The 24,417-nt window shown below is 39.3% G+C and overlaps 1 protein-coding gene across 2 annotated transcripts; it reads right to left on the minus strand.

Annotated features, from left to right (window-relative positions):
* Positions 1-1,255: 1,255 nt before the first annotated feature.
* tektl1 (tektin like 1) lies at positions 1,256-24,321 on the minus strand. Of its 2 annotated transcripts, XM_062062727.1 has the most exons (9): positions 23,934-24,321; positions 19,817-20,101; positions 16,246-16,350; positions 16,035-16,185; positions 15,798-15,964; positions 11,238-11,333; positions 11,041-11,154; positions 1,781-2,004; positions 1,256-1,372 (listed from the first exon to the last, which is right to left on the minus strand). In XM_062062727.1, exons 1-8 carry the CDS (start codon positions 24,186-24,188, stop codon positions 1,783-1,785), a joined length of 1,395 nt encoding a protein of 464 aa, XP_061918711.1. In that variant the 5' UTR covers positions 24,189-24,321; the 3' UTR covers positions 1,256-1,372; positions 1,781-1,782. The 2 variants fall into 2 exon arrangements, with proteins under 2 accessions (XP_061918711.1, XP_061918712.1); XM_062062728.1 differs by lacking the exons at positions 1,256-1,372; positions 11,041-11,154; positions 11,238-11,333 and having other exon boundaries at positions 1,783-2,004.
* Positions 24,322-24,417: the final 96 nt, after the last annotated feature.

Raw genomic sequence — 24,417 nt, forward strand, 5'->3', positions numbered from 1 at the left:
CTAACTTTTTCAGCCAATTTTTTAGCAGAACACCTCAAATTCATATAACATAGTACTTGACACATGGTCACTGTTAGCATCCTAACTATAATATGCTAGCATGCTAACAATAGCATGCTAACTTGTTTAGCTACTTTAACAGCGATTCACTTCAGGGTAATTTTACTTGGTACTTGACATAGGCTAGCTGTTAGCCTGCTAACTTTTTAAGCCAATTTTTCAGCGGAACACCTCAAATTCATATAACATGGTACTTGACACATGGTCACTGTTAGCATCCTAACTATAATATGCTAGCATGCTAACATTAGCATGCTAACTTGTTTAGCTACTTTAACAGCGATTCACTTTAGGGTAATTTTACTTGGTACTTGACATAGGCTAGCTGTTAGCATGCTAACTTTTTAAGCCAATTTTTCAGCTGAACACCTCAAATGTATATAACATGGTACTTGACACATGCTAACTGTTAGCATGCCAACTATAATATGCCAGCATGCCAACTTGTTTAGCTACTTTTACAGGGGTTCACTTTGGGGTCATTTTACTAGGTACTTGACATATGCTAGTTGTCAACTTGCTAACTTTTTAAGCCAATTCTGAAGCCGAACACCTCAAATTCATATAACATGGTACTTGACACATGCTTACTGTTAGCATGCTACCTTTAATATGCTAGCATGCTAACTTGTTTAGCTACTTTTACAGCGGTTCACTTCATGGTCATTTTACTTGGTACCTGACATGTGCTAGCTGTTACATTAGCATGCTAACTTTTTCAGACAATTTTGCAGCCAAACACTTCAAATTTAAAGAACATGGTACTTTACACGTTGACTGTTAACATGCTAACTTTGGCATGACATTTTGGGAGGTGAGTCAGGGCATCGGGACCACAAGTGTCAGGCGTGCCGGCCGACTCGCGTGAACCCTGCGATGCAACGGGGGTAAGGGGCCTGTTCAACGCTGTTTGCAGCTTTACTTTTCCGTTGGAATTACATGAAAGAAAACTGTTGCTAAAAGCCAGCCCACACACATGTTGTCACTCTTCTGGCATTCTCCTTGGAGCAGCCAACAACTCCAGGACATTTAAGCACAAAAGCCAGCCAAGAAGCACACACACTTAGTAGTGATAGTTTGTCACTTACCCACAATTGGAAGTGAGGGAAGAAAAAGCAGCAGGGAAACCAGCTGAAACATCTCAGACACTTCTTTAGGTCAATGTCAAAAAGTAGAAGTTTTCATCTCTAGTTGTTCAAGTCTTCCACAGGCTATGAGCTGAACACAAATGTCTTCTGTTTGTCCTTGTCTCCTTTAGATCCAAATCCCTTACTTTTAAATAAAATTAGGCAGCCGTGATGCATGAAGCAGCCTGGACAGACGACAACCGGGAAAAGACAACTTTGTACCATGAGCTATAATAAAATTAAATAAAATGGTTGAGTCCGTGGAGAGAAATGTGATGCGTTTTTTTCCAGAACGGCAGAATATAAATGGTGTTCTGTTGTCAAGCAGGTTTATTAGATTACGTCTAAATGGACGACATTGAGTGTGATGAGGGACATCATGTGACCATCAGTCCCATCTAATGAAAACTAAACAAAAACTTTTGGTCCACAAAAAAGTTTGACATCCATACATCTAATTGTCATTAGTCAATAAAGTGATTATTACAGAAAAATCTGATAATCTTCTAAAAAGAACATTAACTTGGTTTTCTGGACTAAAAACTAAGCATTTAATTGAAATATATATGCATAAGGTTTTGAAATGATTCCACCTCTATTGCACACAGGACAGTTGTCTCCTATGCGCCCCCTGCTGGAGGATCACGGGAATGGCTCGCTTGTCCACCTGCTGGCGTCTCATGCGGACCACGGCGGCATCCACCTGTGCCGCCGCCCTCTTGCAATGCAGCTGCTCCGTCAGGCGCTGGCAGGCTCGCTGGAGCCGCAGCAGCTCGCCCTCGGACGACTCGAGACACCGCCGCAGAACAGCGCTACCCTGAGGCACACACAGGAAGTGCAGGTATGTTAAAGTACAAACCCCCTTTCCATATGAGTTGGGAAATCGTGTTAGATGTAAATATAAACTGAATACAATGATTTGCAAATAATTTTCAACCCATATTCAGTTGAATATGCTACAAAGACAACATATTTGATGTTCAAACTGATAAAAAAAATTGTTTTTGCAAATTATCATTAACTTTAGAATTTGATGCCAGCAACACGTGACAAAGAAGTCGGGAAAGGTGGCAATAAATACTGATAAAGTTGAGGAATGCTCATCAAACACTTATTTGGAACATCCCACAGGTGAACAGGCAAATTGGGAACAGGTGGGTGCCATGATTGGGTATAAAAGTAGATTCCATTAAATGCTCAGTCATTCACAAACAAGGATGGGGCGAGGGTCACCACTTTGTCAACAAATGCGTGAGCAAATTGTTGAACAGTTTAAGAAAAACCTTTTTCAACCAGCTATTGCAAGGAATTTAGGGATTTCATCATCTACAGTAATATCATCAAAGGGTTCAGAGAATCTGGAGAAATCACTGCACGTAAGCAGCTAAGCCCCTGACCTTCGATCCCTCAGGCTTGCATCAACAAGCGACATCAGTGTGTAAAGGATATCACCATATGGGCTCAGGAACACTTCAGAATCCCTCTGTCAGTAACTACAGTTGGTCGCTACATCTGTAAGTGCAAGTTAAAACCTTTATGCAAGGCGAAAACCGTTTATCAACAACACCCAGAAACGCCGTCGGCTTCGCTGGGCCAAAGCTCATCCAAGATGGACTGATACAAAGTGGAAAAGTGTTCTGTGGTCTGACGAGTCCACATTTCAAATTGTTTTTGGAAACTGTGGACGTCATGTCCTCCGGACCAAAGAGGAAAAGAACCATCCGGATTGTTATAGGCGCAAAGTTGAAAAGCCAGCATCTGTGATGGTATGGGGGTGTGTTAGTGCCCAAGACATGGGTAACTTACACATCTGTGAAGGCGCCATTAATGCTGAAAGGTACATACAGGTTTTGGAGCAACATATGTTGCCATCCAAGCAACGTTACCATGGACGCCCCTGCTTATTTCAGCAAGACAATGCCAAGCCACGTGTTACATCAGCGTGGCTTCATAGTAAAAGAGTGCGGGTACTAGACTGGCCTGCCTGTAGTCCAGACCTGTCTCCCATTGAAAATGTGTGGCGCAATATGAAGCCTAATATACCACAACGGAGACTCCCGGACTGTTGAACAACTTAAGCTGTACATCAAGCAAGAATGGGAAAAATTCCACCTGAGAAGCTTAAAAAATGTGTCTCCTCAGTTCCCAAATGTTTACTGAGTGTTGTTAAAAGGAAAGGCCATGTAACAGTGGTGAACATGCCCTTTCCCAACTACTTTGGCACGTGTTGCAGCCACGAAATTCTAAGTTAATTATTATTTGCAAAAAAAAATAAAGTTTATGAGTTTGAACATCAAATATCTGGTCTTTGTAGTGCATTCAATTGAATATGGGTTGAAAATGATTTGCAAATCATTGTATTCCGTTTATATTTACATCTAACACAATTTCCCAACTCATATGGAAACAGGGTTTGTATGACAAATACAGTGGAGCCTCCATTTACGAACCCCTCTGTTTGCGAACTTTCCGGTTTACGAACCTTTGGACCGCGCCAAATATGCCTCTGTGTGCGAACTATGTCTTCGTTCATTCATTTTGTGTCCTGCTGACAGCCATTTTGTGCCTGCTTGTATTAAATACATAGAGGAAGCCGACTTTGTACCACAAGTTTTTAATTGTGATGAGTAAAGACTTCTGGAATAGGATGCCAAAGCGGACTACCTCTCGTTTAGCAGTGTCTCTTCCAAAACACACACAATCACTTTTAACACACAAAAGTAATGCAGATAACTTGAAAAAAATAAGTTTATTATTGTAGCAACATGTTTGTTAAAGTTAAGATTTTTGTGAATTCTGATTGTTTTTGAGGACACCAAAAGGACTAATGTGTATGTGTGCATACAGGACAGTTCAGATTGTTGTTGTTGTTTTGGCCTGTTGATAGACAAACAATTGATCCATTTGTTATGTTTATTTAATATGCAGTACTGTATAGCACATTATATTGCAATCAAAGTGTACAAAATTAATCTAAAATATGAACTTTTGTCGAGCATGCAACCCATTATTCATGTTTTCATTGTTTCTCAGGGAGAAATTTGTTTCACTGTACAAACTTTTCGATTTTCATTAATCACCCCACAATGCAGTACATGGTTGGTTGGTTGATTAACTTCTGCATACACCTCTACCAATACAGTCAAATTTTGCAATACAGTAAAAAAAAGGCTATGTAAATGTAACAATTTGGATCATATTATTGGAAATATACTTTTTACAAAAGGTAAAGTTTAGCAAGTCGCACTCTTAAACAAATATAAGCAGTTAATCACAAAAAAGTGGACCAACAACAGAGCCCTGGGGTACTACTTCAAGTTCATCCGACCGATAATGTCAGTAATCTTATTCACAATTTTTTTAAAATATATTTTAATCTTGAAAAATTGATTGAAAATTGACTTACAAGATGAACTGCACTTTTGGGGGGAATTTTGCCAATCGTTCACAATCATTATGAAAGACAAAACGACGGATGTACTGTAAAAAAATTAATTCTAACTCATAATAAGTGTAATTAAAAGTCCGCTTACAGCAGAGCCAATGGGAAGTCCTCGATTGCGCCCATAAAACCAAATAAAAAAGCATCTAAAAATGGCCAACAATACTCTATTTACATTTTGTGACCTGAATATTAACCAAGTATTAGTGATATTGTTATTATAAGCGCTGAAGCAGACAAACTAGTTATAGTGGCACCGTGATCAAAAGCTTGCGTGCCAATGTTGACATGATCGACTGATCAGCTGCTTCCTCGTTTCCTAGTTTTTCAAACTTTATTGTATATCATAAATAATGCCTCTCACCTGGATAGTAGAAGGATGAGGACGTACTCCGACTAGCTGGTACACTTTCACAGCCAATTTAGACCCGGAAATATGTCAAAAGGCATTAATAAATAATGTTCTTTTCCAATACCTCTTTAACTGATAACAGTAGTTCAGCCGGGAGATACTCATTTCAAAATTAGATTTACAGCCCTGAAATCGTATTATTTTTTTCATTTCGATGTCCCGCCCTCTACCGTTTGACCAGTTAGAAAGTGTGTCACATGCAGGTTGCCACTTACGCACCGCCCTGTTCATCTGGCTACTGCCATTGGTAAAGTTACTAAACATGTCAGACCTTAGTAATAATACCTGGGATTTATATAGCGCTTTTCTAAGTACCCAAAGTCGCTTTACATGCAGAACCCATCAGTCATCTTTTAGTAAATCCAAAAGGCCTCGTTACGATTCTCAACTTATTCAAGACAAAGCCAGGACCAAATTGAGGATTTGTATTGGGCATGCCTTTGACAGATGTAGACGATTGAAGGCGGAGAAGATTTTTCATCTAACGCCAAACTTGCTAATTTCCTCCTTGATAGTAAGGAAGGCATTTACGTTTTGTTATTAATTGTAATAAATGGAAATAGACATTTCGTATAATAATAATAATAATAATAATGAATTGCATTTGTAACACACTTTATATTTGTTAAAATCTCAAAGTGCTACAAAGTATAAAAAATAAAAATAGAAAGTAAGAATATATAATAAAAAATTAAAATAGAAATAAAATCATGACACACACTAGATAAACACTAGATAAAACAGAAACATAGGTAAAAATAGAAATAAGAGCATGAAAGCACTGGATAAAACAGATAGGCAAGCAGTGTATTTAAAAACAAGAAGGCAGAGAAATTAGATAAAAGCTGTGCTAAAAAGGTGGGTTTTTAGTCCCTTCTTTTAAAATGGTTGACCGACTGTGGTGCTCTAAGATGGTCGGGGAGAGTGTTCCAAAGTTCGAGAGCGGTCGAGCAGAAAGCCCGGCGGCCCATAGATTGTAACTTTGTCCTGATGGGTTTGAGGAGGTTAGTGTTTGAGGAGCGGAGGTTGCGGGTAGGAGGTTGAGGGGAAACTAGGTCCTTGAGGTAGGAGGGGGCGTTGCCGTAGATGCATTGATGAGTTAGCAGGTTAATCTTAAATTGGGTAAACTATATTGTATACCCAATATAAAATAAACTATATTGTCCAATCAGTCTATGATCTTGTCTAACAAAGTTAGTATGTTCGTGCAACGAATGGTTAGTGTGATGGTGTTTCGCTCCTAGTGTTACCTGTGTGTGTGTGTGTGTGTTCGTGTGTGTGTGTGTGTGTGTGTGTGTGTGTGTGTGTGTGTGTGTGTGTGTGTGTGTGTGTGTGTGTGTGTGTGTGTGTGTGTGTGTGTGTGTGTGTGTGTGTGAATGTGTGTGTGTGTGTGAATATGTGTGTGTATGTGTGTGTGCGTGTGTGTGTGTTTAATGGATAGATCAGTGCTTCACACTTGGCCACCAACAAGGGGTACTGGGTTTAAATCCTGGTCTGGTAGCTAGGTAACTTACAGAGCTCTAATGTTTTGTTTCACCTATATCGTAGTTTAACTGAGACAGGGCTCCTCAATTATATTTGTCATTGGGCCCAGAATCTTCTCTTAAGAGCTACTGTGTTTGACCTCTGTCATAGTTCACTGATAGCATTTGTATATGAGCAAAAATCTTGTCCCAACAAGACCCAGGATAGCTCAATGTGACTCAGTACTACTGGATTCCAATCCATAAATTGGAAGATCTTGGTGTTTTTTTCACCTCTATCATAGTTCACTGATTGCATTTGTATATTATGAAAAATATTGTCTCAACAATACCCAGGATAGCTCAATGGTTGAGACTGCTGCCTCTCACTCAGTACTATTGGGTTTAAATCCATAAATTGGAAGATCTTGCTTTTTGTTACACCTCCATCAGAGTTCACTGATTACAATATGTATATGAGCAAAAATGAAGCCTTGATGGGACCCAGGATAGCTCAATGGTCAACACTGTGGGCTCCTCATACAGGGGTATTGGGTTTAAACCCCATACAGGTAATCAGTAATTTGGCTGTATGGCGTCAAGACAACATACATTGCGCATTGTTTTGTGCTAGTTGCTTGATTAATATATAGTTGAAAAATTAAGTAAACACTAAAGACACCTCAGGGGTTACCTGTGTGAATGAGTCTGTGTGTGAGAGTGTAATTCCTGAGGTGGTTGGGAATAGGAGTAGAAAGTTAATCATAAAGAGCGTTGACCAATGAGCTCGCCTGGGTTCGATTAAAATAAGATAGGTTAATTGTAATTGGATTAAAAAGAAAGTTAATTAAATCATTTATGTTAACATTACATGGGATAGGTGACACAGCCACAATATATGTCACCTGGATGACTCCAGCCACAGATTTGTAAATTACATACCAAACCAACTGGGATTAGATCCCAGCACCCTTCATTTCGAGTCAACAGTCTTAACCACTAGGCTACCCTGGGTCTTGTGAAGAGAAGATTATGCTGCATGCACAAATGTAATCGAGGACTCCTGGCTCAGTATAGTATGAAACCGTGAGTCAGGATGGTGTGTGGAAACGCTAAGTGGCTGGGTCAGTCTCCTAGATAAAACAATGAAGTGGAACGAAGTTGTACAAAACGCAGACCATAAATAGCAAACTTCACATTAAGTTGTGAATGATTTTAGTAACTATTCAAAATTGCTATTAGAGTAAAGAAGACTGGCAATGTTCCATGTGTGATTAAAAACAAAAGTCATGGACAAGTAAATTAGTCTTAAACTTTTGTTTTGTCATTGACTCACTCAGACCAATTGGTTTGAGAATTTCTCAAAAGTATCAATAACCTGCTATAATCTTGCTCAGTAAAGTATGATGGAGGTGGAACAAAATACTGTCAACCAGAGTGGGGTTCAAACCCAGTATCTTTCATTCCAAGTCAACAGTTTTAACTGCTGGGCTATCTTGGGTCTTGTGAAGACAAGATTTTGTTCCATACACAAATGTAATTGAGGCCTCTCAGCTGCAAAGCCACGCCTACATATCTGACGCTCACGCCTACATATTTCATACTGCGGAAGACAGAAACATGAAAGATGATAAATAACAAATAATGTTCCTATTATTTCTAATCCTAAATTATATTTAATCCTAAATTAAATTCCTAACTGTTCAAATGTTGGCTCCAAAAGTGTGAGGGTGCATGGTGTGTTGAATAAAGACATAGCTGGAAAATTGTCAAAATTGATCTGTTCTAAAAAGTATTTTAAAAATGAGCTAAATAATGAGCATGCAAGCCCGGCCAATGACACATCAACATATAGGCTAACGGGGGAAATTAGTTAGCCTGTATGTCGATGTGTATTTGAACTGACAGGGCAAAATATATTTTCGACAAATAAAACCTATGTGGATATGGGTAGTGTCAGTGCCTATTTCGTTCTCAATATGCTGATACGCCGAGGAAATGGGTTCCAACTTCCAACATTAGCACGGCTGTCATCATGGCAATGTGAAACGTATGGAGACAGCCAAATCATATGATGAAAGAACTCCTCATTCATGTAGTCTATAGGCATACCTTAGTAAAATGTCTCCTCTTTAGTTGTGGGCGTACATTAGGCTGCTAAGCAAGCTCTACCTATTTTCACCAGTTTGCTTTATGCCTGGTTCACACCAACGGCGCTTGCCGTCAATTTTTCCACGAATATCCCGATCGCCGAAGTAATGTTATGCTTTGATACGCTCTGATACGAATTAGTACGAATTCTTTCCCGCTTTGTTACCGTTCCTCACGATTTGTTGCCGCTTTGATACGCTTTAAATCACGCTTTGATACGTTTTATTACGCTTTATTGAACTTTATTACGCTTTGATGCGATCCTGACGCTTTAAATCAGGCTCTGACACGATTATCAAGCTCTGTTGTGCATTGTTACGCTCTGTTACGCTCTGTTACGCATTGGAATTACAGAGGCCGCCGATGTCACTCCAGCGGTATATAAAGATGCAGCATATGCACAAAGTCATTGCATCTTTGGCTCCCGAACAGGATGGCAGAGCAACAAGATCAAGAAGTTCTAGGTGTACCAGAGCATGATCTATCCGAAGAAGACATGATGTTTGTCTCCCTTTTGTATAACTACATCTTAACCCTTGAGGCGGAGGAGAGGGAGGAAGAATGGTTAGAGTGTCCGCCCTGAGATCGGTAGGTTGGAGTTCAAATCCCAGCCGAGTCATACCAAAGACTATAAAAATGGGACCCATAACCTCCCTGCTTGGCACTCAGCAACAAGGGTTGGAGTTGGGGGTTAAATCACCAAAATGATTCCCGGGCGCGGCGCCGCTGCTGCCCACTGCTCCCCAAGGGGATGGGTCAAATGCAGAGGACAAATTTCACCACATCTAGTGTGTGTGTGACAATCATTGGTACTTTAATCTTAAAACAGCAAAGACAAGGGGAGGTTGACCGACTGTTGCCATTTCTAATACAAAGTAGCATATAGTTAGGGCCCGAGCAGCGCGGAGCAAGTACCGCTGGTGTGATGTGTAGCCCAGCAAGGGCCCTATTGTATCTGCTCTGTTTATTGTTATTATTAGGGCCCGAGCAGCAGAGAAAACACCGCAGATGCCCCTCTTACAAGTTTAACGTAGGAGAATTTCAATAGGGCCCTATTGTGTCTGGTCTGTTTATTATTAGGGCCTGAGCAGCATAGCAAGCACCACAGGTGCGATGCAGAGCACTGCAAGGGCCCTATTGAAATTGAAATTTTTGTAATATTATTAGGGCCCGAGCAAGCACCGCAAGTGCGATGCAGAGCACCGCAAGGACCCTATTGAAACTAAACAAATTTTATTAGGGCCTGAGCAGCGAACAAGCACCGCATGGGCTCTGTTGAAATGTATTTGTTTATTTGGGCCCGAGCAGCGAAGCAAGCGCCGCAGGTGCAATGCCCAGCACCACAAGAGCCCTATTGTATCTGCTTCGTTCATTATTATTATTATTATTATTTTTCTATCACTTTGAAGGCCTTAACATATATGAAAACTCACATTTTTTGGGCAAACTTGTAATATAAAAAATGTGATATTTTAATGATCCCGAACACGAACAATCAAAAATGGCTCCACGGCGCCCCCTTTAAAATTACTAAAATTGAGCCCCTCGGCCCTGTTTCACATATCGTCCATCATGACAGGACGCAGGAAAAAGTCTCAAGAACCCATATTCAAAAAACAGACAGGAAGTCGGCCATATTCGGTAGGCCATTTTTCGTGGGCATCGGGAAGGATGTGACCGCATGCGTCATGTGTGTCTGCGAACTTGCATCAACCCCGCGGTGCAAGGGGGGCGAGGGCCCTTTCAACACTGTTTGCAGCTTTCATTCTAACTTATATCTGTCAGTACACTGCATATGCAAGCGTTAAAAACTACAAAAAAGATGGCGGGGAGAAAACAAAGTCGAAGTGGTAAATGGACCGCCCAAAAAACAGCACATACTGAAGAGACGAAAATGGTCTGTATAAGAGAATTGATGCAACGTTTTGACCAAAGAAACCCCCATTACATGTTATGTAGACCACAATGAAGTGTTATAAATGTAGAAAAATATTCATAAAATCACCCCTTTAAAAAATACGTTTGTGTAATTAATAACAAAAAAGTGGACCAACAACAGAGCCCTGGAATACTCCTTCAAGTTCATCCAACCTATAATATCAGTGATCTTATTCACAAAGATATTTTTTAAATTTTAATCCTAAAAAAAATATTGAAAATTGACTTTAACAGCAAAAGGCAATGTTGTTTAAGGTTTAACTTCCACCAAGCACCTACAAGGTGATCAGATTATTCAGACCTAATGTACAAATATACTTTTTTATGTATGTCTGTTTTTACATGTACAAAACGGAAAAAAATAAAGTGAAAATGACAAGGGAAATTAGGGAAAATGTTGAGACTTTGGGAAAGGGACGAGGAAGTGTCCTCATGAAAAAGAAGCACCTGTATGAGACGAGCAGCCTCAGGTAAATTGGTCCCGGGGTGTCTGTGGTACACCTGCACCACAGGTCTGTTCAGCTTCTCTCTGGACAATAAGTCACTGCTGCTCTCTGGACCCTGCAACCACCAAGATGAATATCAATAGGGAGAGGAGCTACTGGGAGGATCACATTGTTGCAGATCTCCAAATGCGCACACACCTGCGCTCTGCCGTGGCTATGGCGGATACAGTTGACCTCCCTCTGCTTGCGGAATGCCGCCTGCCTGGTTGCGGCCGTGGTCAGAGTCAGTTTTTGCTGCAATGTTTCTCTGACTATTACTTTACTATAGTTGCTTTACATTCTGTGTGTGCACAATGATTAGTCAAGTGAGTATTTGGAAGGGGTGGGTGGATCGATCCTAAGATAGATGCAATCGATACCAAAAATCCAACAACGAACCCTTTTTTTTAAGTGTCCTTGAGTGTCTATTAAAACGCTATATAAATATAAAGTATATGGAGTGTCTATTAAAAGCGCTATGTAAATTAGACAAATTATTATTTTGATTAATATCAGTATCAGTTCAATTGATTTTTTTTTTTGCTCTCTTACTTTCGAAATATCTGTACGTTTTTTATGTTGTTCATATTGTTCCATTGTTTACAATTAACATTTCACCTCAGGGAAAAAATCATATGACGCATGAAGGCTTTGGGGGCAAAAAGACAAAAGGAATGAATGCGAGCTAGTGGTAGTTATTGATTTTGTTTACTTATTTTGCACTCAGGAGTTTTTTCTCAAACAACTGCATGTAATAAAAAGCACAGATTGAATATTGGATTTTGTTGTTAAAATCTTGTTTTATTCTGAAGGTAAAATTACGAAATCATTCAATCATTTTGAAAAATGTCAAGTAACAGGCATTGTCATCAGTATCAATACAGGCCCGGTATTTACTTAGTATCGGATCAATACCAAATGGAGCATTATTACCCATTTGGTATTTCCAGTTGTATTTTCAAAAATATGAATGTACTTGCTAATTTACTATTAATATCTCGTTACTTTCTGTTGTAACATGGTTCTATCTACACCTCTGTTAAAATGTAATAAGCACTGATTCCAGTTTTGACAATACTACACATTTTGGGTATCGATCCAGTACCAAGTAGTAATAGGGGCAGTATCGTTCATAACAATATTAATACTGATATTTCACATTTTCAAAATCATTGAATGATTCAAATTTGTAATCAAATAGAATCAAACAAAAACACAAGATCAAATTATTTCCTTATTCCCTTTTATAAAATACAATATTTTGAGGGAAAAAAAAGTCAATAGTGCTAAAAAACTTAACATAAGCAAAAACTAAATTTTCCTGAGGGAACTCTCCTGAAGGAATCAATAAAGTACTATCTATCTACTATCTATCTATCTACTATTGGCTGGGATTTAAACTGTTTGGTTATTGCCCTTAAAGTTATCCTGTTTCCAGGGGATTATTTCCTGTGTTTGTAAAGGATAACAAAAACGGCAAAAAAAACTGTTTTGTGATAATAAAAAATGTAGATCTAATCACTGTAGTGTCTACCATATACTGATATTATACTTTTTGTGTTGGTACTGTCAATATTTGTAATCATTCACCCATCCATGTCTACATTCAAGAGCTCTCACTTTAGGGTAAGACTGTAGTGTTGCATCTTTAGCTTGTCCTCGTCCTCCAGTGCTACCGTAATAACACTTGTAAGAAACAGTTTATTTGCTGCCAGGGAGGTGAGGATTAGTGACTCAGAAACGGCTTCGCACTGTGGAGGGACATTAGCCACTTGCTCGCTAGCGAGGAGGACTCTGCATTGTGTTGATGACGCTTTTTGTTCGCTTGTTGCAGTCAAATTTGCGGGACACATCGAGAACAATATGAAGATAAAGCTATCGTTCGTCAAATTGATATAATTTATATCGAATATCGTCTAGAGTGGAACCTCGATTTATGAACTTAAAGGCCTACTGAAATGAATTTTTTTTATTTAAACGGGGATAGCAGATCTATTCTATGTGTCATACTTGATCATTTCGCGATATTGCCATATTTTTGCTGAAAGGATTTAGTATAGAACAACGACGATAAAGATTGCAACTTTTGGTATCTGATAAAAAAAAGGCTTGCACCTACCGGAAGTAGCGTGACGTAGTCAGTTGAACATATACGCAAAGTTCCCTATTGTTTACAATGATGGCCGCATGAAGTGAGAGAGATTCGGACCGAGATTTCCCCATTAATTTGAGCGAGGATGAAAGATTTGTGGATGAGTAAAGTGCAAGTGAAGGACTAGTGGGGAGTTGAAGCTATTCAGATAGGGAAGATGCTGTGAGAGCCGGGGGTGACCTGATATTCAGCTGGGAATGACTACAACAGTAAATAAACACAAGACATATATATACTCTATTAGCCACAACACAACCAGGCTTATATTTAATATGCCACAAATTAATCCTGCATAAAAACACCTGCGTGTTTGTTATGCTAGCTCCTAGCTCCTCTGCTAGCTCCTAGCTCCATAGAACACGCCAATACAATTCAAACACCTGATCAACACACACAATCACTCAGCCCAAAAGACCGTTTACCTAACCCAAGGTTCATAAAGCTTATATATTTTTAAAAAGTTACGTACGTGACGCGCACATACGGTCAAGTTATCGAATGTTTAGCAGCCAAGGCTGCATACTCACGGTACCTGATATTCAGCTGGGAATGACTACAACAGTAAATAAACACAAGACATATATATACTCTATTAGCCACAACACAACCAGGCTTATATTTAATATGCCACAAATTAATCCTGCATAATAACACCTGCGTGTTTGTTATGCTAGCTCCTAGCTCCTCTGCTAGCTCCTAGCTCCATAGAACACGCCAATACAATTCAAACACCTGATCAACACACACAATCACTCAGCCCAAAAGACCGTTCACCTAACCCAAGGTTCATAAAGCTTATATATTTTTAAAAAGTTACGTACGTGACGCGCACGTACGGTACGGTACGTGTTATGCTAGCTCCTAGCTCCTCTGCTAGCTCCTAGCTCCATAGAACACGCCAATACAATTCAAACACATGATCAACACACACAATCACTCAGCCCAAAAGACCGTTCACCTAACCCAAGGTTCATAAAGCTTATATATTTAAAAAAAAGTTACGTACATACGCAAAAAAAGCCAAAGCTGCATACTCACAGTAGCACGTCTGCGTCTTTGTCATCCAAATCAAAGTAATCCTGGTAAGAGTCTGTGTTGTCCCAGTTCTCTACAGGCGTCTGTGTATCCAAATCAAAAGTCCTCCTGGTTAGAGTCTCTGTTATCCGAGTTCTTCTATCTTGACTGCATCTTTCGGGAATGTAAACAAAGAAGCGCCGGCTGTGTACTGTTGTGGCTGACTACGTTCGAAAAATACGTCCATTTCGCACCGACAACTTTCTTCTTTGCTTGCTTGGCTTCCTTCTCCATAATGCAATGAACATGATTGAAACAGATTCACGAACACAGATGTCCAGAATACTGTGGAATTATGAAATGAAAACAGAGCTTTTTCGTATCGGCTTCAATGTGGAAGGCATACCCGTGTTCGCCGGGCTACGTCACACGCATACGTCATCCTCAGAGGCGTTTCGAACCGGAAGTTTAGCGGCAAATTTAAAATGTCACTTTATAAGTTAACCCGGCCGTATTGGCATGTGTTATAATGTTAAGATTTCATCATTGATATATAAACTATCAGACTGCGTGGTCGGTAGTAGTGGGTTTCAGTAGGCCTTTAATTGGTTATCGAACATGGTTTGTAAACCGAAAAGTCCATATAGTGAAGTATAGTTCTCCATAAGAAACAATGTAAACATGAATAATTGGGTTTAGCCTCAATGACAAAAAAATGCACAATTGAAAGACAGTATAAGTGTATATATAATGTGTATCTATCAAACAAACGTAACAAGGTAATAATGGATCAACAATGTCTTTACAGTACTATCCAAACAACACAACATTCGCAGTAAGCTGCACTGTCAACGCGTGCGCACACACACACAGAAGTCCCTCTTTGGTGCTCTCAAAAACGTTAACAACCATACTCCTACAATTTTAAAATTTTTTATTATGTTTACCTTGTGTCAGGCAAATATTTGTGGCATGCAAGCGAGAAGAGGAGATGAATGATGATGATGAACGCGTCGCAGACAGGGAGCGGAGGTAGAGAGAGGAGTGGCGGGAGGAGGAGCAGTCCTTACTAAGTCCACAGCCTGGAAAGAATGAGGGATTTGCCACATTCTTTCCAGGCTGGTTTGCTGGCTTTATGGACCCATATTGAGTTATCAAAATAGACAAAACTTATGCAATGGCGAGAAAAGAAACACGCACTGGGAAGAGTGCCCTGTGACGTGGAGGGCTCCGCCACCGGAACAATGCTGCGCCCTGCTTTTTGCCTGCAGGCGTGAAATGAAATGAATGACTGAATGAAGCGTTGGTACACAGAGACATGGTTTGCACACGGAGGCATATTTGGCCCGATCTAAAACTTTGCCAATCGAAAAGTTTGCAAATAGAGGGGTTTGTAAATCGAGGTTCCACTGTATATCGCAAAGCCTTACTTAGGACCTCAACGAATATAAAATTAAAAAAGAGGTCCAAAATTAGCCCCCGCGCGGCATGCTGGCCACCCTTCCTTTATAACCATGACTAATATTTAATATTTTCCATGTCAGAACACTTACTTCCAGAGTGACTGTCTCTGCAATCTTCTTCACCAAGCCGTCGTTGACGCTGCGGTGGCATTCTCTCTGCCTAGCGATGGCGCCGGTTAGCATCTCTCTGACCTTTTCCCGCAGCAGCCGAGACTGGTTGAGCGCAGAGGCGGACGACTCTAAAATTTGCTTGCACTCTGCAATGCGAAGGAAGCACGATGAACGGTGAGAATGGAGGCTCACACGTTTCGTTGCAGGATGATTTACCTGGTGTAACAGGGCTAAGGGGGGCTGCTTTGGCAAAGGTCTGCGTAGGTGACCCACATCCTCTGTTAGAACCACTGGGAGGCAGGAGCTCCAGGACTTGAGCCCGCTCTGCTGCACATTGCAGAAGCTGTCTGCTGCTCTGAACCAGGGACTGCGGGAACAAACTACTTAAATACGGCTCAATTAAGGACAGTTCCTCATGCTCGGTTACCTGGAGCTGGCTCTGTGCGCCTCTTAGCGCTCCCTCCAGATCCTGTTTCAACTGGGTCAGCTCTCTCCTTTCAAACGCCAGCAAGTAGTCAGCACCGTCTTTCTCCTGTGACATAACCAGCAGGTCACCGCTGGACATGGAGAGTGTATCGCTACACTTGACACCGGGTTAAACTCTAAACGCCTTCTGATTAAGATGGGTTAAGTGCAGTTTAATTACAGAGACTTGTCAGTAGGATGGGCTGGATCCAGTTGATTTAAGTACGGAAACTTCATGGCATTTAGCAGGAAAGAATACAAATTAGCTTGGAATTTGTAGACTTGCAGCTATGTCAACAGCAAGAAATGTTAATCTGTAAATCATTATAACAATCTTTTAAAGGTAAACTTGAACACATGCTTCACTATATAAAGGCTAGTGTTCAATAAATTACTTAAAAAATAAAATATTACAATAATGTATATATGTACTTACAGTATTGGTAACAAGAAAAACCCAACTTTAATCATTAGTAATTATACAACCTTTTCACTTCTGATATGATCACGACATCAGAGCTTTGAGTTTCTAATATTGATTCGATAGGATATCAGCAGGAATCCTAAATACTTGAATTTTTTGTAGTGTGAAAAGTTAGAAAAGGTTTGATCAAGTGAAATTACTCCAACAGAGAACAATGGTAGGTGTGAAAAACACTAACCTATTTATTATTATCGTCTGCAATGGACGTATGCTGTCTTTAAGTTGAAGGGGAGTGGTAATTGTTTTTGGCGTCACCGAGTGGCCACAACAATTCATGAAGATCAGCTCATGACACAGTAAATTGAATGATGTGGACACGTTTGTTACTGTATACTTTCTAATACACTTCTGCCTTGGATACTTTGTATGTGTAAGTAATCCATCTATCCATTTTCTACCGCTTGTCCCTTTCTGGGTCGCGGGGGTGCCTTTCTCAGCTGCATATGCAACTAAAATATTTGATACTTGTTTATATTGACAAATGTGCTGTTTTGGACTGCACTATTCAATTTGACACTTATTACAAACCCCGTTTCCATATGAGTTGGAAAATTGTGTTAGATGTAAATATAAACGGAATGCAATGATTTACAAATCATTTTCAACCCATATTCAGTTGAATGCACTACAAAGACAACAATATTTGATGTTCAAACTGATAAACATTTTTTTTGTTGCAAATAATCATTAACTTTACAATTGGATGCCAGCAACATGTGACAAAGAAGTTGGGAAAGGTGGCAATAAATACTGATAAAGTTAAGGAATGCTCATCAAACACTTATTTGGAACATCCCACAGATGAACAGGCAAATTGGGAACAGGTGGGTGCCATGATTGGGTATAAAAGTAGATTCCATGAAATGCTCAGTCATTCACAAACAAGGATGGGGCGAGGGTCACCACTTTGTCAACAAATGCGTGAGCAAATTGTTGAACAGTTTAAGAAAAACCTTTCTCAACCAGCTATTGCAAGGAATTTAGGGATTTCACCATATACGGTCCGTAATATCATCATCTGGAGAAATCACTGCACGTAAGCAGCTAAGCCTGTGACCTTCGATCCCTCAGGCTGTACTGCATCAACAAGTGACATCAGTGTGTAAAGGATATCACCACATGGGCTCAGGAACACTTCAGAAACCCACTGTCAGTAACTACAGTTGGTCGCTACATCTGTAAGTGCAAGTTAAAACTCTCCTATGCAAGGCGAAAACCGTTTATCAACAACACCCAGAAACGCCGTCGGCTTCGCTGGGCCTGAGCTCATCTAAGATGGACTGATACAAAGTGGAAAAGTGTTCTGTGGTCTGACGAGTCCACATTTCAAATTGTTTTTGGAAACTGTGGACGGCGTGTCCTCCGGACCAAAGAGGAAAAGAACCATCCGGATTGTTATAGGCACAAAGTTGAAAAGCCAGCATCTGTGATGGTATGGGGGTGTATTAGTGCCCAAGACATGGGTAACTCACACATCTGTGAAGGCGCCATTAATGCTGAAAGGTACATTCAGGTTTTGGAGCAACATATGTTGCCATCCAAGCAACATTACTTGCTTATTTCAGCAAGACACTGCCAAGCCATGTGTTACATCAACGTGGCTTCATAGTTAAAGAGTGCGGGTACTAGACTGGCCTGCCTGTAGTCCAGACCTGTCTCCTATTGAAGATGTGTGGCGCATTATGAAGCCTAAAATACTACAATGGAGACTCAGTTCCCAAATATTTACTGAGTGTTGTTAAAAGGAAAGGCCATGTAACACAGTGGTGAACATGCCATTTCCCAACTACTTTGGCACGTGTTGCAGCCATGAAATTCTAAGTTAATTATTATTTGCAACAAAAAAAAAAAAAAGTATGAGTTTAAACATCAAATATCTTGTCTTTGTAGTGCATTCAATTGAATATGGGTTGAAAAGGATTTGCAAATCATTGTATTCCGTTTATATTTTCATCTAACACAATTTCTCAACTCATATGGAAACGGGGTTTGTGCATATGTCTAGCTTGTGTGCTATTGTGTGCTTAGCTGTTGTGTAGCTGCAAGCTCCTAGTAGCCATTAACCTACCATGTTTAACTTTTGTAAATGTCTTGAATAAAATACAAAAAAAGACTGACATTGTTGATAGACCAGATCAACACTCAATCCAATCAACAAGGCATCTGTGGATTGATTTGAGCATTGCTCTGGTCTATTGACAAATTTGGAAGATGATGGCAACCGTTTAAGGAGCCCAAATGCTGGCCATCGCGACGTATGTTATGGACAGAGCTGTGAGCACCTTGGTGATCTCGGAATGGAATCGCAAATTGGACAACATCTCTGGGAAGCTTTCCACTCTGCAAGGTAAAATTATTAACAATTTGAGAGCCATAATGGACAATGTGAGCTGACAAATTATTGGAATGAGTTTGCTCCCCCTAACCAACAACAATACTTATCTACAATTCAACCCCCTTTGCCAACAGCCATGGCAGAGCTGTGTTGGAAACACACCAGCGATACCAGTGCAGCAAAAGATGCCCTGCAAAATGCAATACTTGTTTTACTGCTGGTATCGGACCAATATCTGATGTCAGTATTTTTTCTAATTTATTTCATAATTTTATTTTCAATGTAAAATAACTACTGTAATGAGTTAAAAAATGACTCACAGAAAAATATATGCATTAATTAGCATGAAAACTATACAATAGACAATTAAAACTTCCCATGTAAAGTTTTTAAGAACATTTCCAGAAATTTAGCTGAATTTTTCCATGCTACCTCAACCCTCAACCCTAGCGACAACACATCTTCTGGTTGCTCAAAAAGGTTCATTATGTCTTCTTATTCATATACTTTTTCAAATGTTCTTGTAATCAGACTATATTTTCGGTATATTCGATGGAATCTTTACCTGACTTGTTTCGACTGTCATCTGCAGTCTTCAGAAGGGTCACCTGACCACTGTCCATTGAACATACCGAAAATATGGTCTGATTACAATAACATTTGAAAAAGTATTTTAAAAAAAACATCTTCTGGTGTTACAGTATAAGCCCCCACCGTCTCTGAGGTGGCAGGTCTCCTGGTTCTCCCCTCAGAGCTCCTCCTGTTGACCTCTAGACTGGCCTGGAGGCTGTGGAGCATCTTCTCCAGGTGACCTCTCTCCCTCTCCAGCATGATGGCCTCCTGGTTCACCCTGCCTGCCTGTCTGCGCAGGTGGACCTCAACATCACGCACCATGCGCATGTACTCGCCTGCCACCGCCACGCTAGCTGCCGCACACTGCTCACGCAAGCTGGAGGGTGGGAATGGTGCCTTGGGAATTCTCTGGAAACTTTTAGGGAGCTTAAAGTAAAAAAAAAAAAAAGTGTGTTATTACCAGAAACATTATTTTAACCTGGTATTGTATGGAGTGACATTACTGCCAACACTCCACAAACACACACACACATGTTTACTCAGGCCAAACGAGTAAGTAAAGGAAATAAAAATAACAATTTCTTTCAATGAAGAAAAATAAAATGTTTCGCAAGTAAAAAAAAACATACGGAGCCCCAAAAATATTTTCCCCATGTCCCTTTAGGGGCTCCGAAAAAAAACAGGTGCCGTTCACCAAAAAACAAGAGAGGGGAAACAAGCTCAACCTGTAAGTTATTTTACTCCATTTTAGTCCCCACCTTGCTTTCTTCTTCTTCTTTGTTTTTTTTTTGGTGGATGGCACCATGCGCACTTAACAGCAGCTGTGACGGCTTTAAATTGACTCAGCAGCACCACCTGTCGTTGTAGAGTGTGAATTGCAAGTGTTCTGAGTGCAAGTGTGTAGATCGCATTGGGTGGAATATTACTGCCAAAAGTTTTCACTTAAAAATGTTTCATATATACTTGCGAATCGTGTATTTACTTGCAGAAAATCGTATTTTTTTGCTTGGCAATCTTTTTTTTACTTGCACAAAACTGTTTTTATACTTGCGAACTGCTTTTTTATTATACTTGTAAATCCTTTTTTTTACTTGCAGAAATCTGTTTTCATACTGGTAAACCATTTTTGTTGATTAAAGGCCTACTGAAATGAAATTTTCTTATTTAAACGGGGATAGCAGATCCATTCTATGTGTCATACTTGATCATTTCGCGCTATTGCCATATTTTTGCTGAAAGGATTTAGTAGAGAACATCGACGATAAAGTTTTGGTCGCTGATAAAAAAGCCTTGCCTGTACCGAAAATAGCGTGACGTCACAGGTTGAAGGGCTCCTCACATTTGCACATTGTTTACACCAGCAGCGAGAGCGATTCGGACCGAGAAAGCGACGATTACCCCATTAATTTGAGCGAGGATGAAAGATTTGTGGATGAGGAACGTAAGAGTGAAGGATTAGAGTGCAGTGGAGGACGTATCTTTTTTCGCTCTGACCGTAACTTAGGTACAAGGACTCATTGGATTCCACACTCTCTCCTTTTTCTATTGTGGATCACGGATTTGTGTTTTAAACCACCTCGGATACTATATCCTCTTGAAAATGAGAGTCGAGATAGCGAAATGGACATTCACAGTGACTTTTATCTCCACGACAATACTTCGGCGAAGCACTTTAGCTACGGAGCTAACGTGATAGCATCGTGCTTTAATGCAGATAGAAACAAGAGAAATAAGCCTCTGACTGGAAGGATAGACAGAAGATCAACAATACAACCAAACTCTGGACCTGTAACCACACGGTTAATGCTGTACCACCTGGTGAAGCCTAGCAATGCTGTTGCTAACGACGCCATTGAAGCTAACTTAGCTATGGGACCTCGACAGAGCTATGCTAAAAACATTAGCTCTCCACCTACGCCAGCTCTCATCACCATCCGTGCTCACCTGCGTTCCAGCGATCGACGGCGCAACGAAGGACTTCACCCCGATGATCGGTGCGGTCGGCGGCCCGGAGACGGAGGAAGTCAAGGTGAAGACAGCGGTGCGGCGGCGAGCGTTGTAGCTTTCGACGACACCCCGGCCGCCATCAGAGTCGGCAAGAAACATATATTTCCCCAAAGTTACGTACGTGACTGCACATAGCACCACGCACATACGGGCAAGCGATCAAATGTTTGGAAGCCAAAGCTGTACTCACGGTAGCGTGTCTGCTATCCAACTCAAAGTCCTCCTGGTTGTGTTGCTGTAGCCAGCCGCTAATACACGACCCCACCTACAGCTTTCTTCTTTGCAGTCTCCATTGTTAATTGAACAAATTGCAAAAGATTCACCAACACAGATGTCCAGAATACTGTGTAATTTTGCGATGAAAACAGAGCTGTTTGTATTGGGATACAATGGTGTCCCAATACTTCCGCTTCAACCCTTGACGTCACACGCAAACGTCATCATACCTAGATGTTTTCAGCTGGAAGTTTCCCGGGAAATTTAAAATTGCACTTTATAAGTTAACCCGGCCGTATTGGCATGTGTTGCAATGTTAAGATTTCATCATTGATAAATAAACTATCCGACTGCGTGGTCGGTAGTAGTGGGTTTCAGTAGGCCTTTGAGGAAAATAGTTTTTATACTTCTGAACAATTTTTTTATTTGCAGAATTTATTTATTTTTTTAACCTGCACTTTTTTTTTTCATTCAGGAAAATTGTTTTTGTACTTGTGAATATTTTTTTTTTACTTGCAGAACAATATTTTTTACTTGCAAATACTTTTTTTAATTACAGAAATGTGTTTTTTTTTAACTTGGGGAAATTTGAGTTTCCCTAATTTAAGTTAATTAGGGAAAATTGTTTTTAACCTCACGAATCATGTTTTTACTTGCAGAAGTTTTTTTTAATTATTACAAACAATTTTATTAAGGAAATTTGTTTTTATACTTGTGAATCATATTTTTACTTGCAAAAAATTGTTTTTATACTTCCAAACTATTTTTTTAATTAAGGAAAATTGTTTTTATAATTGTGAACAGTTTTTTTAATTAAGGAAAATTGTTTTTACACTTGTGAATATTTTTTTTACTTGCAGAAAATTACTTTTTACTTGTGAATAATTTTTTTAAATGAAGAAAATTGTTTTTATAATTGCGAATAATTCTTTTACTTTCAGAAAAAAAAATGTATACCTGCGGACCATTTTTTTAATTAAGGAAATTTGTTTTTATACTTGCGAACCAGTTTTTAAATTAAGGAAAATTGTTTTTACACTTGTGAATAATTTTTTTACTTGCAGAAAATAATTTTTTACTTGTGGATAATTTTTTTAAATGAAGAAAATTGTTTTTATAATTGCGAATTGTTTTTTTACTTGCAGAAACATATTTTTTACTTGCAAATCATTTTTTAAATTGAAGACATTTATTTTGTTTTTCTATTTGGAAACTGTTTTTTAATTAGGGAAAATTGTTTTTAACCTAGGGAATCATGTTTTTACTTGCAGAATTTTTATTTTATTTTTACAAACCATTTTTTGAATTAAGGAAAATAGTTTTTATACTTGTGAATCATATTTTTACTTGCAGAAAATTGTTTTTATACTTGCAAACTATTTTTTTATTAAGGAAAATTGTTTTTATACTTGTGAACCGGTTTTTTAATTAAGGAAAATTGTTTTAACACTTGTGAATAATTTTTTTACTTGCAGAAAATTATTTTTTACTTGTGAATATTTTTTTTTAAATGAAGAAAATAGTTTTTATAATTGCGAATTGTTTTTTTACTTTCAGAAAATAGTTTTTATAACTGCGGACCATTTTATTAATTAATGAAAATTGGTTTTATGCTAGTGAACCGTTTTTGTTTCATTAAGGAAAATTGTTTTTATATTTGTGAATATTTTTTTACTTGCAGAAAAATATTTTTATACTTGCAAACCACTTTTTTAACCGTGGAAAATTGTTTTTATACTTATGAATCATTTTTTTACTTGCAAAAAATTATTACTTGTGAATTTTTTTTTGATTGAAGACAATTGTTTTATAATTGCAAATTGTTTTTTTTACTTTCAGAAAATTGTTTTTATACTTGCAAACCATTTTTTTAATTAAGACAAAAAAAAGTTTTTTTACCTGTGAAACGTTGGGTGTGAGTAAAAACATGTTTGTGCGTGGAGCTTTGAGATTTCCTTGTGTTTTAAAAATATTATCTAATTTTAACAAGGCCGTCGGAAAAAAAAGAAAAATCCGCGCGCAAACATTTTCTCACCGCTGATGTGGCAGTTAGAGATCTTGGCATCTTGTTTCTCTCTTTGGAATGCATTTCGCTGCACTTCGCCGTGTGACCGGCTGAGGCGCTGTAGTTCCGCGGCTGGCTGCAGGTAGCGGGTCGTCCAGCTCGGGTCTGCCGCACCAGGTGGTCTGCCCACCGGATAGAGCGAAACGTACTGTCGCGCCAGGACTTAGGGCCTACGGTGACAGAACCAAGCGGAACGACCTGGAGACTCATTATTTCGGTTGTCATCCCCTCTTAAAGTAACTTTAAACCTTTGAAAATATACTTGTTGATTCTTTCGAGAACTTATTTACCCGCAGCTAATTGTTGTAGTAGCCTAGCAACTACCCGGAAGTAACCTGAAACCCGAGCTGCTTGGCGATAGGATAGTTTGGGGAATGACGTCACTGGAAGTAAATTTGGGGTGGAGTTTTCTAGTCTCCTAACAAAATACAAATAACGAAATGAAGACAACACC

The sequence above is a fragment of the Entelurus aequoreus genome, linkage group LG11 (genome assembly GCF_033978785.1).
Source record: "Entelurus aequoreus isolate RoL-2023_Sb linkage group LG11, RoL_Eaeq_v1.1, whole genome shotgun sequence".
Lineage (NCBI taxonomy): Eukaryota > Metazoa > Chordata > Actinopteri > Syngnathiformes > Syngnathidae > Entelurus > Entelurus aequoreus.

Coding starts and splice junctions, on each gene's coding strand:
- tektl1 (XM_062062727.1), bottom strand. CDS start 24,188: ATGACAACCGAAATAATGAGTCTCCAGGTCGTTCCGCTTGGTTCTGTC. Junction 11,334..15,797: donor CAGAGACAGTCACTCTGGAA/GTAAGTGTTCTG, acceptor GAAACATTGCAG/CAAAAACTGACTCTGACCAC. Junction 11,155..11,237: donor ATAGCCACGGCAGAGCGCAG/GTGTGTGCGCAT, acceptor TGGTGGTTGCAG/GGTCCAGAGAGCAGCAGTGA.